At 49.4% G+C, this 14,980-nt stretch overlaps 1 protein-coding gene across 1 annotated transcript in view; it reads left to right on the forward strand.

Moving 5' to 3' along the window:
• Window positions 1-487: 487 nt before the first annotated feature.
• The window catches only part of lrrc73 (leucine rich repeat containing 73), a gene marked incomplete at both ends in the record, with an annotated part of 57,506 nt that continues 43,013 nt past the window's right edge, over window positions 488-14,980 (forward strand). The window contains one exon of the mRNA XM_083651008.1: window positions 488-759. Coding sequence (XP_083507134.1) covers window positions 488-759 — 272 coding nt within the window. The remainder of the gene's footprint in view (window positions 760-14,980) is intronic.

Below are 14,980 nucleotides of genomic sequence, written 5' to 3' on the forward strand. Positions count from 1 at the left end.
TGAAGGTCACAATTTAAAAAATCCAAGATGGCTGCCATACTGACATCTGAGAAAATGGAATCAATCATATATTTTCTGACTTGTTATGCTGTAGGTTTTCAAAAATATATAGTTTCCATAATCTTAAAAAAAAGAAAAACACACTATGAGCATTTTACAAAACGTCTATGGAAAATGAGTGGATGATGAAATAAATCCCTTGGTGTGTATGCCGAAACTGGAAGAGGGCGTGACTTTAGCACTCTATTACAAAAACCTGGCCTTTTTCACAGCAGCCATTTTGTGTCTAAACGGCAGGGTGCAACCAAAACATTAATGATGGCCCCAGCACTAGAGCACCTAAATGATTGGAGGTTGGAAACCCTCATTAATCTTTTGGTTGCACCTGTGTTTACCCTGCCTTTTAGACACAAAATGGCTGCTGTGAAAAAGTTCATGAGAGAAGTGACATTGTGGTTCCTCTGTAGTTCCCCTCTAGACATCCAGGATGCTGCCAGCATCCATCCAGATCAGCGGTGAGCTTCTGTCGGGGGCGGAGGTGCAGGACATCGTGGAGAGCCTGGCTGAGTGCGCGGTGCGGCTGCTGTCAGTGCGCGGCTGCCAGCTGTCTGACCGTGACTTCGCCCGCGTATGCCGTGGTGTGGGCGTGTCCCGCTCGCTCGCCCAGCTCAACCTCAACCTGGGCGTGGTCTCCAGCCTCGCCCGGACCCGGCAGCTTGCCGACGCGTTGAAGGCCAACCGCTCCCTGCAGACCCTGTTGTGAGTAGACCAGCCTGCACACAGCCTACATCAGGGGTGTCAAACATTCGGCCTGGGGGCCAGAACCAGACCACCAAAGAGTCCAATCCGGCCTACAGGATGACTTTGCAAAGTGTAAAAAATTGCACTGAGAAGTCCTTCAATCCAATGTGATGCACTTGTGAAGGCTAAGAGGTGCCAGGTTTCAGGAGCAAATTAAATATTAAGTCGCCTATTCATGTTTTCTGTATTCATCACTGAATGCTAAACTATGTTCATATCAGTACCCTTGACTAGAGATGCACAGTTGCTGTCAATTGTAATGCACAGGTACAGACAGTAGATTTGATCGTTTGTTTGATGTGAAAACGTGTTCTTACAATGACCTGTAATAGAGCACCGCAGGGGAAAAGTTTATGGGGATTTAACATGGGAATTTCGCTTAAATGCCTAAAATAAGGTCTGTGGTTAACAAAAGTTTATGAAACTGCGGCCTTTGTGTTAGCACGATAATCTTCACAAACCAGGACCATTTGATGACTTTTGAAACGTAAATGCATTTTCTTTAACGCGACTTTTAGAAAACGCTTCAAAAGACTTTCAAAAGACTTTTAGAAAACGCTTCAAAAGGCATGAAAGGTGATTCTGTGAAGATGATCATGCTGACACAAAGGCCGCAGTTTCATAAACTTTTGTTAACCACAGTCCCTATTTGATACATTTAAGTGAAATCCCCATTCTAAAACCCCATAGCCTTTTCCCCCTTAGAACCAACATGGCGGCGATTTTTGGTTAAGCCAACAAAAATACGTCATCCCTGCGGTACTCTATTCTTCACACTAAAAGGAACAGGAACATTTGGAGGTTTTGTCATTTATAAGTTCTTATTGATTTTCTTTGTCTGGCCCAGTTGAGACCAAACTGGGTGCATGTGGCCTGTGAACTAAACTTTGACAGCCCTGGCCTACATAGTCCAGCAGCTTTGCAGTGTGCCATTTACAATGTGTTTTGGTTTCTGTCGCCCACTATTGGGCAGAACATGTTGCGTATTTGCAGCTATATTTATGTGTCCAGACATCACCAACCTATCTGCATGGGTTGCTGTGGAAACGACACAGTAAACAACTATGGTGATGGTGCTTTCCAACAGAGAAGCATGAGAAATGGCCATCATCTCTCGCCATCCAAACAACTGCGCTCCTGAAAAAGACAGAATTGCTCTCAGCGAGACTCCCCCTGTATAAATGCATTTAACCCAGCATCAGGCTTGCACATAGACCTTGACAGTAGAAAATACCAAGACGGAGGCGGCTTCAACTGTCTTGGAATGAGATGCCAGGTTTATTTTCCCCTCCAGGGCACACACAGTGTCAAGTATACAGCACTGAACACAACTACTTCCGTTTATAGTCTTCAAAATAAAAGAATACAGTGTTCTGTATTGCGTAACTGTTGCAACATGCAGAGCCTCCAGATATGAGGCAACTCAATAAATTCCAAAAAATAGCTTGCATAAAGGTTAAAAAAAAAAAAATGTGCAGAACTCCTTGACATTCGGCAGTGTAGCAGCTGAAGCCTGGGATAGATGGTGAATTTTATTTAGAAAGTTATGACCAGAAGTGGTGTATTAACCTCCGGCTGGCTTGACACTGCTGCGTGTACCACTCGGAGGAGACTGAGAGGTTGTTATCTCAAATAAATATTGATAAAGAAGAAAGTACACATTCTTTCCTATTTTCAATTAGCACATGTTTATTTCTATTTATGAAACTAGCTCCATTATGAGCGAAGCTTGCTGTGTTTCTGCCAGTATTTGCCTGCAGCCTGTCTGATATTCAAGCCCCCCCCCCACCCCCTGCAAAAGACACTCTGAAATGCGATTTGAAATACCAGAATGTCCGCACTGTGTGGCTGCAAAAATCGGATTCAACATTCAACATTATATGTTGAGCAGTGCTGGCCAAATGGTTAGAGGAGCAAGCTCGTAGACCGGAAGCTCGTCGGTTCAATCCCCATTAATGGCAGGATAAATCTGGGTGGGGAAAATTAAAAAAGGCAGCAGTTGCCCCTTCCTCATTACCACCACTGAGGTTTGTTTATTGTTTGTTTATTGTTTATTGAATGGATCCCCATTAGCTGACGCCTTGGCAACAGCTAATCTTCATGGGGTCCACAAAAAGACATAATACATACAAGTAGGGCTGGGCGATATATCGAATATACTCGATGTATTGCGGCTTGTACCACATGAGATGTAGTAAATGACTATTTCGCGAACATTTGAGTATAATTGCCACGCATTGTTTATAACTTAAGCCGCCGGCATGACTCGCTTCACGTTTCCTCTTGTCAGCTCTCCCTCTCAAGGGAGAGCTCTGTCACACTCAGACAAACAGGAAGGGAGGGGGAATCACATGGATACGTAAAAACGCGTCAAACCAAACCGCGTCAGACACACCCTTCCCCAGTGTGGCTGTTGACAGTTTCAAATGATAACAAAACAACCACTATTGCAATTTGCAATACATGTCCCGCAAGGTTTCTGAGATTAGGAGAAAGTCTGAGCTGGGCCGGCCTTACGCTAAACCAAACGTGGGGAGGAGGCAGCAGATTTGTTTGGCGTTAACGTTAGCTGTTGTGGTGGCTAACGTTAGCTAGCTGGTTGTGGCTACCTAGTAACGCTAGTTCAGCAGGCAGCGCTCCACAAGCTTGTTGTGACCAAAATCCTCGCATTTAAAACACTTCATACTCCCAGAGCTGGCGTAAACCATAGAGAACCTCATGCATTACTCAAAATGAAACGTCCAGGGTTTGTGTCTCCAAAAGCAACTAACGCTAACGTTACATGCAAGGTAACGTGAAGCTAACGTAGCTAGCTGCGTCATGATCTACAAGGAAAACGAATGCGCACATTTACATAAAAGTCAACATCACATAGTGTCTTTTCTTTAATCTAGAGGCATCATTTTTCAGTCAAAAGTGAAACGACACAGATATGATGGCGTATAGTGAGGCTTTTCATGCCTCACTATAGAACTGGCCCCAACGCAAAATTCAGACAGCTTATATGTTGCTGGTAACATCAGGCCAATAAGAGTCTAAATTACTATGCCTTTTATGTTTTATCTACAGACTAAGCAGCTAGGCTTTCAGTTCTATAAAAGCCATTATTTTTTGTATTGACTATTGAGTGATACACTTTACTAAAACAATCATATTATATCAGAAGTGTTGTTTGTGTTCACAATAGTGATGTCAGATTTGCTTAGGTCAGAGCTATGGAATATTAAATCATCCATCTTTGCTCACTACATCTGCCCTTTCTTTCTTTTTTTTTTTTTTACCCCAGGTGTGCATAAAATACAGGATACGAACTTATTTTTTAATACAAAAATGTGAAATAATTATCGGTTTATCGTATCGGTTATCGGCCAGGAGAAGCATATATTTATCGGTTATTGTATCGGCTCTAAAAATCCATATCGTGCATCCCTTTTTGGTTCATATTGCCCAGCCCTACTAAGATCTTTGTTGTCGTCAGTGTTGGGGCTAGTAACATGTTTTAGTACTAAATGACCATGTTAGTTTTTCAATTATTGTCATCTGTTAGTAGTTACATTACATAGAATATTTTTACTCACTGACTTTTTCATGTATACACGAGACTTTACAAAATGTTTGGTCATGGAAATTTAGTTTAAAGTCATGGAAAAGTCATGGAAATCCATTGGTCAAAATGTGTATGAACCCTGAAGGGTTAAATTGAGCATATATCGTGTATCGCGATATAGCCGAAAAATATCGCAATATTCTTTAGAGGCCATATCGCTCAGCCCTACATACAAGGTACATACAAAACAATACATAACATAGAACTAACAGTTAAAATGATGCAATCAGAAACTTAGGTGGGTAGTATCAGTACAAACTATACAATAGCATAGGCTACTAGTACAAGACATTCAATCTGGCCATTGTTGCCTTTGAAAACGTCCTTAAAAGAGTCATAAGAAATATAATACAATTGTTTCAGTCATATGGACAGGTGTGTCTTGAGTAGATTTTTAAATGACAATTTATTTTGTGTTTTAGTTATACCAGGCGGTAGTGAGTTCCAAGATGTTATTGAACGGTAGATAACTGTGCGTTTGAGGAGGTTTGTTCTTGGGGTTGGGCGTATCAAATGTCCAGAGCTGGCATTCCTGGTGTGGTGGTTGTGTTTGCTACTTATTTCTTCTGATTGAAGAAATATGCAGGTGTCTGATTAAATACTACATTTCTGAAAAACATGATGAGGCTATAGTGAAGCTTAATTTCAATGGGGAACCAAGACAGGCGATAGTGCATATATGCTATATTTGTGCGTGTTGAGCATTTAAGTGCCAATCTGGCAGCTCGATTTTGAACGAGTTGTAATTTATTTAAGTCTTTCTTAGCTGCCGCTGACCATATGACTGGACAGTATTGCAGATGACAAAAGACCAAGGACTGTGACACTTTCTAATCATTGCTATGCCTCTCTCCATTTTGGTCACAATGCCATCAATGTGATCAGACCATGACAATAGTTCATCCAACATAAGACCCAGTAGTTTTGTCTTTTTGACCTGTTCTATTACCATCCCCGACATCGACATATGCTGCTTTGGGTCAGCAATAAGCATACTTCTTGAGCCAAAAACAATACTTTTAGTTTAGTTTTAATAATGTTCAGGACTAGCTTGTTATTTTTTAACCCAATTAGACACTCTGTCTAGGTCATGATTCAGGATGCTTACTAGTTCATTTTTAGTTAAAGCAGTGCTATACAGTGTCGTGTCATCAGCATACATTACCACGTTGGAATACTCCAGTTGCTAGAGGCAGATCATTTGTGAAAATGGAAAAGAGTAATCGGCCCAAGCAGCTTCCTTGTGGAACTCCACAGCTGTTGTGTATGCAGTCTGACAGGCTAGCATAAAAAAAGACTCTCTGTGATCTCTCATAAAGATAGCTGACCATCCAAGTGAGTGATGTTCTACTAAATCCATATTTCTTTAGTTTAGTAATCATTATGTCATGATCTATTACATCAAATGCTGCACTGAAGTCAAGCAAGACTGCCTACCATTTTCTTTTCATCCATATGCTTCAGCCAATCATCAGTAAGCTGGGCTAGGGCAGTCGCTGTAGAGTGATTCTCTCTGTATGTGTGCTGGGAATTTGTGATCAATTTATTCCGGCTGAAATAATCGTGGATTTGCTTGAAAACTATTTTCTCCAACAATTTGCTTAGGACAGGAAGTATGCTTTATTGGATGAGTGTTAGTACCTGTGAAGGCTGATTTTTTTATCCTTTGGTATTGGAATCACCTTTGCCTCTTTCCAAACCTTTGGGCAAACCCCATACATTAAAGGGATAGTTTGGTTTGTTTGAAGTGGGGTCCTATCAGCTAGTTTGATACACTAACTCAAGTAGGTACAGGGGTCTGGACACTGGGCACAGCGTGTAACGAGACCCGGCACTCAGAGCTGCAGCCTAACCAGCTTTTTCTCTGTAAGTACGTGGGGTCAAGAACTAAAACGTAATTTAGCCACCTAAAACAACGCCCACCTAAACAAATCGATATCTGTGTACATGCACGCTCTATTTTGACAATTTTCATCGCTTTACTTTTCCGCCAAACAGCAGTTTCATTCGGCACTGCTTTTTCTCCCAACCGTACAACTACCGTATTCCTCCGCTAAAAGCCTGCTACACGCTGCGCCCAGTGTCCAGACCACTGTACCTACTTCAGTTAGTGTATCGAACTAGCTGATAGGACCCCACTTCAAACAAACCGAACTATCCCTTTAAGCTTTTATTACATATGTGACCAATTGGAACAGATACAGTAGAAGCAATTCGTAACAGTTTGCCATCTAAATGGTCTATACCAGCAGGTTTCTCATTTGGAAGAGACAACAACAGCCTTTCGATCTCAGGAGTGTCAACCTGCACAAAATCAAATTGACAGTTTTTATCCTTCATCATACAGTTCTCAATTAGCGTGCATGGGGAGGAACCATCAGTGGGAGCAGGTTCTTTCTGAGATTATCAACCTTGTCCATGAAGTAATTATTGAAATAATTGGCAATCTCAACTGGTTTAGTTAAGAAAGTACCATTAGTTTCTATGAATGAGTTTGCCTGTTTATTTCATTCAATGTTTTCCATAGTTTTTTCCCATAATTTTTTGAATAGTTGATTTTACTCTGGTAATGTTCTTTCTTTTTACTTCTATTCAATTTGGTTACTTGATTTCTTAATTTACAGTCGTTTTTCCTATCGTAAGCCAGATGTTTCAGCCACTTTTTTCGCCTCATTTCGTTGTGCCATGAGAGTTTTTAAATCACGACTGATCCATGGGGCACATTTTGCCCTTGTAGTTTATTTTTAGAGGTGCATGTTTGTCAGCAATTTGCATAAATCATCTCATGAATATACTCAGTGCCAAATCCGGGTCCTCCTGACACACTGTTGACCAGTTGACATTTCTCACATCCTCCATAAAAGATTCTTGCTGGAAGTGCTTGTAAGACCTTTTGTCTATAATCCTACTGGCTGCTTTAGGGACCTTAGTTTTACTTTTGAGTGCTATTAAGTTATGATCACTAAAACGTTAGGGTTGTGCTACAACCCAGGTTTTACGAGTGAGAACGAGAGCTCTCACTAGTGCCTACTTCGCTGCGTACGCAGCATTATGGAAGACTGTCATTTTTGCTCCAAAAATTACTTTACATTAAAACCTGACCACGCCCCTATAGGTGACGTGGTGCCCCCCTGGGCTGACTGGGCCTCCCACCTCGCCCCCGTGACTACGTCACGGCCAGTCAGCCCAGGGGCCGCCACTCATTTCTTCCAGCCAGCTGAGATCCGACGCACCCAGAGACGCATCGACGCAGCAAGGCTGGGTAGTGAGAGCTCTCGTTCTCACTCGTAAAACCTGGGTTGTAGCACAACCCTAACGTTTTACTTCGTTTCGAACTCAAGCTCTCACTAGTGCCTCCATTCAACCGACCTTGCTGCCGGGAGCACCCCACAGGGCGACCCGAAAGGCACCGGTGAACCACGGCCATATGGCAACGTTTATGCCTAACCGTCTGACATATTAGAGTGGCAACGATACTACTTTCTTGCCACCGACAGCACCGCGTGCGCAAACTGCGAACCGGACACGTCGAGACTGTAGTACCTGACGAAAGTGTGATGAGAGGACCATGAGGCCGCGGCACACATGTCCTTCACCGACACACCACGCAACAACGCAGAGGATGTCGCAACACCTCGCGTAGAATGCGCCTTGATACCCTCCGGGGGAACCTTGCCCACGGCAGAGTATGCCAACGCGATCGCCTCCACTATCCAGTGTGATAAGCGATCCTTGGAAAGGGGTCCGCCCTGAGCCCTTTGCCCAAAGCAAACCAACAGCTGATCTGTAATGCGTAATGAGCGCGTCCTAGCCACATAGGCCGAGAGCGCCCTTACGGGGCACAGCATGTGCAAACGTCTCTCCTCACCCGAACTGAACGGCGGGGGACAGAATGCCGATAAGTCTATTACCATAGACCTATAGCTGGCATTAATATTCTTGGGCTGGTACGCCGGGTTAGGTCGCAACGTAACCCTGCGCCCATCGTCCCCAAAAACCATACAGGCCTGCTGTACCGAGAGGGCAATCAGGTCACTGACTCTCTTCCCTGACGATAAGGCCAGCAGCAGCGCAGTCTTTAAGGACAGAACCTTTAAATCGGCGGAGTCCAAGGGCTCAAACGGATGACCCGTTAGCCCGTCCAGCACCGTAACCAGGTCCCATTTGGGAAAAACGCACCACAACGGCGGGCGCAGTTTACGCGCCCCCTTCATGAAGCGCGAGACTAAAGGGCAAACCCCCACGGGGGTCCCTTCAATCCCCATGTGGCAAGCCGAAATCGCGGCTACGTACACCTTAAGCGACTGCGGGGACTGCCCCGCGTCAAGCAAGCTTTGAAGGAAACAGAGAAATGGACGCACGCTGCAGTTCACTGGATCCACACCCTTACTTGTGCACCATCGCGAAAAAACCCACCACTTGTACGCATACTGAGTGCGGGTCGAATCGGCCCTAGCACTCTGAATAGTGCGCACCACATTGTCAGGCAAGCCCTGTGCTAGCAACTGGTCCCGTTCAGGAGCCAAACTGCTAGCTTCCACCTGCCTGGGGAGGGGTGGAACACCTCCCCCTCCGCCTGGGACAGGAGATCGGCCCGCACCGGCAATGCCCACGGCGGGCCCTGCGCCAGGGAGACCAGGTCCGCAAACCACGTCTGCCTGGGCCAGAACGGGGCCACTAGAACGAGCCGGAGACGCTGTTCCCTCACCCTGTCCAACACCTGACGGATCAGGGGGATCGGTGGAAACGCATAGAGCCCCTCCCGTGGCCATGCGTTCGCCAAGGCGTCGTGTCCCAACGGGGGGCTGTCCTCCTGGATTGAGAACCACAATGGGCAGTGCGTCGCGCGCCGCGATGCGAAGAGATCGACGCGGGCACGACCGAACCTGGCCCAAATCTGTTCCACCACCTGAGGGTGGAGGCACCACTCCGTGTGACGGGGGTAGCCTCGAGACAGCAGGTCGGCGCCGTAATTCAGCCGTCCCGGCAGATAGACCGCCGACACTGACAGGAGACGGGGATACGCCCACAGGTGAATCTCCGCCGCTAACCGGTTCAAAGTCTTCGACCGCACACCGCCCTGTTTGTTCAGGTGGGCGATCGCCGCCATATTGTCCGAGCGAATCAGCACATGGCGTCCATGTATGACTCGCTGGAAATGAAGCAGAGCGAGGCGGATCGCCTCCAGCTCCAAGACGTTTATGTGGCGATGCTCCTGAGCTTCCCACCGGCCGTTCGCCGACAGAAACCCGCACACCGCACCCCAACCCCAGAGGGAGGCGTCGGTGCGAATCACTAGCCTGAGAGGGACCGGGCCCAATCGAGTGCCCCTCGATAGGTAACGGGGGTCTGCCCACATGGCCAAAGCCAGGCGGGCCTGACCTGTCATAGGCACCCTGCGATGACGGTCCCTGGCTGGATCCAAGCGCAACGCAAGGAACCAGATCTGGAACGGACGCATGTGTAGCCTCCCCAAGGGGAGCACATGCAGCGCCGAGGCCATCAGGCCCAACATGACTGTGCACTGAAGCACTGACACCGAGGAGCATCGACTTAATGTCCTCGCTGTCCGCACCGTGCGCGCCTGTCGCTCCCGCGAAAGGCGGGCTCGCATAGCCAGGGAGTCCAACTCGAGCCCCAGGAAGATCGCCGTCTGTTCTGGGGCGAGGCAGCTCTTTTTCCAGTTCACCAGAAACCCTAAGGTTTGCAGGTGATCGGTCACCACCTTGGTATGTTTCATGGCATCGATCCTCGAGCCGGCCACAATAAGAGCGTCGTCGAGGTAAAGGAAGATGCGAACCCCTCTCGCGCGGAGGGGGGCCAAGGCCGTCTCCACGAAAGCCGTGAAGGTTCGCGGGCTCAATGACATGCCGAAAGGCAAGACACAGAACTCGTAAGCCTTCCCTAGGAAGGAGAACCTCAGGTATTTCCTGTGTCTCTTGACCACGTGGACATGGAAGAACGCATCTTTCAGGTCCACGGAAGTAAAGAAATCCCCCTGTCTCAACACGTTGAAGAGGTGGGGAAAAGAGAGCATTCGGAACGGGAGCTTCCTCAGCGTCTTGTTGAGGCGCCGGAGGTCCAGAATTGGACGCATGGAGCCGTCCTTTTTGGGCACGACGAAGTACCTGTGGTAGAACCCCGAGCGCACCTCTGCCTTGGGGACCGAGCGGATCGCCCCCTTGGCGAGGAGCGAAATAACCTCCTTGTGGAGTATGTTTATGAACTCCCCCTCCACGACCGTATCGTGGGTCCCGTCGAACCTGGGTGGGGCCCTGGCAAACTGCATGGCGTAACCCTTCCGAAGGGTGCGCCGCAGCCACGGGGACGGGGAACACAGACGCTCCCAGGCCTCGAGCCTGTCGGGCAACGATGGTCTGTTTAGTATATTGTTGGGCACCGGGGGACCCGGTGCTTTGGTTGGGGAAGAAAAAGGGGGGGGCGGGACAAACGAGGCTAAGCCCCCCTGCCGGTTTCTTACGCGGGGTCCGCCTACTGACGTGCCCTGTGAGCGTGTTGAACCGGCGAAACCCCCCAGCCGTGCGGCTTTCGCCGGCTGGGGGGAGTAAGGGGGCAGGCCTCTCTTTTGACCGCGGGATGCGGGCTCGTCCGCTCGCGCGGTCCCCAGGAGAGCTCCCGACCAACGATGGGCCCATGGCACCATCGATGGTGGGCTTGTCCCGGGGGCCTCCTGACGGCGGATAAGCGATCCAAGGAGAGCTCCCGACCGGGCTCGGGCGCTGGGCACCGAGGACGGTGGGCTTGTCCCTAAAGCTACAAGCCGAAGGCTGGCCCTGAAGCCAAGCCCTGGCGAGCTGGGTTGGGTAGGCCCCTGCTGAGTCCCAGACCGAAGTTGAGCGCTGAGCTCCAACGACGGTGGGCTCATAGCCCCCCCCCTTCCCCAGGGAGGTGACTAAGTACGGGACTGGTTACCCGCTCCCCGCGCACCTCCTCGTTTTGGGGGGCGGGGGCCGCGTACCCTGGCCTGCCGTGGGACCCATGATGGGCCCACCGCGACTGGGTGGGGCGCATCCACTGGGGGCGCCCTAGCCGGTGAGACTCGTAACCGCTGACGCGGGGCGGTCCGCGGCGGCGGAGGCCCCGGAGGACGACTCTGCGCGCGCGCTTGGACCTGGAACCGGCGGTCCTCCCCCTTCGCCCGCTTGGGCAAGAAGGAGCTGACCGCCGCCGCGTTCCTCTGACGCGTCTCCAACCGCTGGGCCAAGTCTTCCACGGAGGAGCCGAACAGGCCCCCCGGGGAGATCTGAGCCCCCAGCAGCCTCCTCTTATCCTGCTCAGGGAGCTGGGTAAGATTTAGCCACAGGTGGCGGTGGGTGAGAACGGAGAAGGCCATGACCTTCCCACTGTTCTGCGCCAGGCAGTCTACCATACGCATGGCGTAATCCGTGGCCATCCTGAGCTCTGTAAACAGCTCGGGGGCAGGGTCACCTTGCATGTCCCGCAGGAGCACCGCCTGGTAGCCCTGCAGAATGGCCAGGTTGTTGGTCATGGCGGCGGACTGCCCCGCCGCCAAGTACGCCTTTTCGGCCAACTTGGCTGTAAGTTGGCACGCTTTAGAGGGCAAAGTAGGCCTCGCGGAGTTAGGGGCCAGGTGTCTGGCCACCATGTCCTCGATAGGAGGCATCGCGGTTAACGCGAGTTTATCCGCCCCCTCTAAGGCCGACCATGGAGCCATGCCCGCGCAGAGCGGCTTGGCCTCCTGAGGCCTTTCCCATCCTGACTGCACCGCGCAAACCACGTCTATACAGACGGGCAGCCGTGGCTTCGGGCGGGGTGCCTGTGGTGCCTGGAGTGGCTGGTAATAGCAACCCCGCAGCACTGATTCGAGGGGCGGAGGTGTTTCGGCCCGAGCGATGCCAAGCTTAGCTGCAGCCCTAGACATTACCCCCAGAAACTGCTTCTGATAGGGCTCGTTGAGGCTAGCCTCCGAACGGGTCCCTAACAGAGAGGTGGCCGCGGTCGCGCGGTCCCATTCCTCCCCGCCAGACAACTCCTCTTGGGGGGCGTCCTGGGGGGGAATGATGGGGTCATAGGGGAAAAAACCCCCCTGTTCTAACACAGGGTCGATGGGCTCGTTCCCCCAGTTCAAACTCTGCCGTTCGGGTAGGACCGGGGAGCCCTGCTCTTCAGGTAACTCCTCTTCCTCCGAGCGGTCAGACCCACCGCACGCGCCTCCGTCGGGAGGTGTGTGGCTAAGCCGCGGGCCCACCTGGACAAAGAGCATCGCTCTCTCCCGTAAAACGGCCAGGGTAAAGCCTTCGCATGCCCGGCAGAAGTCTGACTTCAACAGGACGTCGCTAGCATGGTTGTGCCCGAGGCAAAACACACACTGGCTGTGGCGGTCCTGGATCGCCAAAGTAGCCTCACAGCTAACACAGCTCTTGGCTGTCTCCCTCTGTCTCATGTCAGCCGCCCGGTTCATTGTGCGAGTGAGCAGAAGCTAACCCGCCAACAAGCCCCGCCGACTGTACCAGAATTAGCGGGAGTTAACCGTGTAAGCTGACTGTCTACAGTCGCTTGCAACGGTGAAGATGCTGGAGTGCTAAGCTAGCTGCTAGCTGCACGAGACGACTAGCTAGCTATCTATCTAACGTTACTCCAGCCGGAGGAACGTGCGCGCGCTAACGCTAGTAGCTGGCGCCTACAGTACCTAGCAACAGTAGTAAACGCACGGATGCAAGCCAACTAACTGTGACAACTGTGCTAATTAGCCTGTTGTTCTAGTGCTTAACGGTACAAGCTATTCTGCACGTGTGCAACCTAGCTAAAAGTTATGAGTGCAGACCTGAGTCTTGCGCTCGAGCCTAACAACGTTAACCCAGCCGGGGAAACGTTAAAACATGCACTGCGCGGCGGCAGTAATACATGCACTGCACAGCGGCAGTAATATAACAGTTAGCAAAGAAGATACTCTTAGCTTTGGATGACTTGATCCGATGCCGCTGGTGAAGAGCACAGGAACGGGTCCCCGAATCCTGATTTATCTCGTCCACGCGAACCTCTCGAAGGTGGGCAAATGAACCGAAGCGAGTCTATTTGTCCAAGCTATGAAGAGCACTGACTTTAGAGCTAACTGCGGAGCTTAAGAAAACGACGTCCTCACACTGGCTGGAAGAAGCGAAGAGTGACGGCCCCTGGGCTGACTGGCCGTGACGTAGTCACGGGGGCGAGGTGGGAGGCCCAGTCAGCCCAGGGGGGCACCACGTCACCTAAAGGGGCGTGGTCAGGTTTTAATGTAAAGTAATTTTTGGAGCAAAAATGACAGTCTTCCATAATGCTGCGTACGCAGCGAAGTAGGCACTAGTGAGAGCTTGAGTTCGAAACGAAGTAAAACCAAGAGCTATTGATACTGCTTTAGAGCAGTGTTCAGGAATATTTGTGAAAAAGTGATCTATGCATTTAGATGATGATAGACCGTTCTTGTCTGTGCTGGTTCTTGTTGATAGTGTACTAGTTTGTGTTAAATTACATGCATTAGCTACTGCAAGAAGCTTCTTCTTTAGCGGACACACAGCTAACCAATCAATGTTTAAATCACCTACAAAATATAATTCACGGTTTTCATCACTAGATTTATCCAGCATTTCACAAATAGAGTCTAAGTATCTCATATCCGCGCTAGGCGGCCTATAGCAGCAACCCACAAGTATTGGTTTAGTTTGTGGCAGGTGAACCTGTACCCACAATGCCTCGATCTCATTCAACATTAAATCCCTCCATACTTTTACTGGAATGTGATTCTGCACATACAAAGCTACGCCTCCCCCATATCTATTTCGGTCTTTCCTGAACAAAGTGTATCCATCAACCGCTAATTCTGAATTCTCAAAAGAGGAGTCTAGATGTGTTTCAGATATTGCCAATATATGGATATTGTTTGGCTGCATCACACAACTTAATTCATGGATCTTATTTCTTAAGCTACAGGGCCGGTTGCACCAACTGGTCTTAACTATGCCTGGTCGTAACTCCTACGTCGGTCTTAGTTAAGACCAGTCTTTAGAGTGGACTTACGCCTGTTGCACCAACAGGGCTTACGTCTGGTCTTAACTACGCCGGTCGTAGCGATGCGCGTCCATGTGAAAGCATGGGAATGCCGACTGGAATGCGGCACGCGTCCTGTTTAGAAGAGTGTGCTGATGTCAAATGATGCTCCGCTGATGGGTAATCGGCTGTAATAGTGTGGCTATTGCTAGCGGCTAACTGTTACTTGTCGTTACTTTACATGGCAGTAAAACACCACTGAATGACCAAATTGATTGAACTTTTAACCATTTCGATTTCCACTTTCCATACGGACCCCCAGCATTGGTTAGTTGTTTATAACGTGACTATATTTATAACGTTTATAACGTACTCCGGTTTCCAGTTTATAACTCGGGTCTGAATACAGCCAGAGTGCTGAGGGGTTGTAGCTATTGCGCAACACACAGGTGAAAACCGTCTATACTGCACCCATGACTGCACCTTACGCCTGCTCTGGACTAGGCGTAATATTTACGACCGGTCTTAGTGAGAAAAAAGCTTACGCCCTTTGCAACCGGCGTAGCT

The sequence above is a fragment of the Poromitra crassiceps genome, assembly GCF_964638095.1.
Source record: "Poromitra crassiceps genome assembly, chromosome: 14".
In the NCBI taxonomy this organism is placed as follows: domain Eukaryota; kingdom Metazoa; phylum Chordata; class Actinopteri; order Beryciformes; family Melamphaidae; genus Poromitra; species Poromitra crassiceps.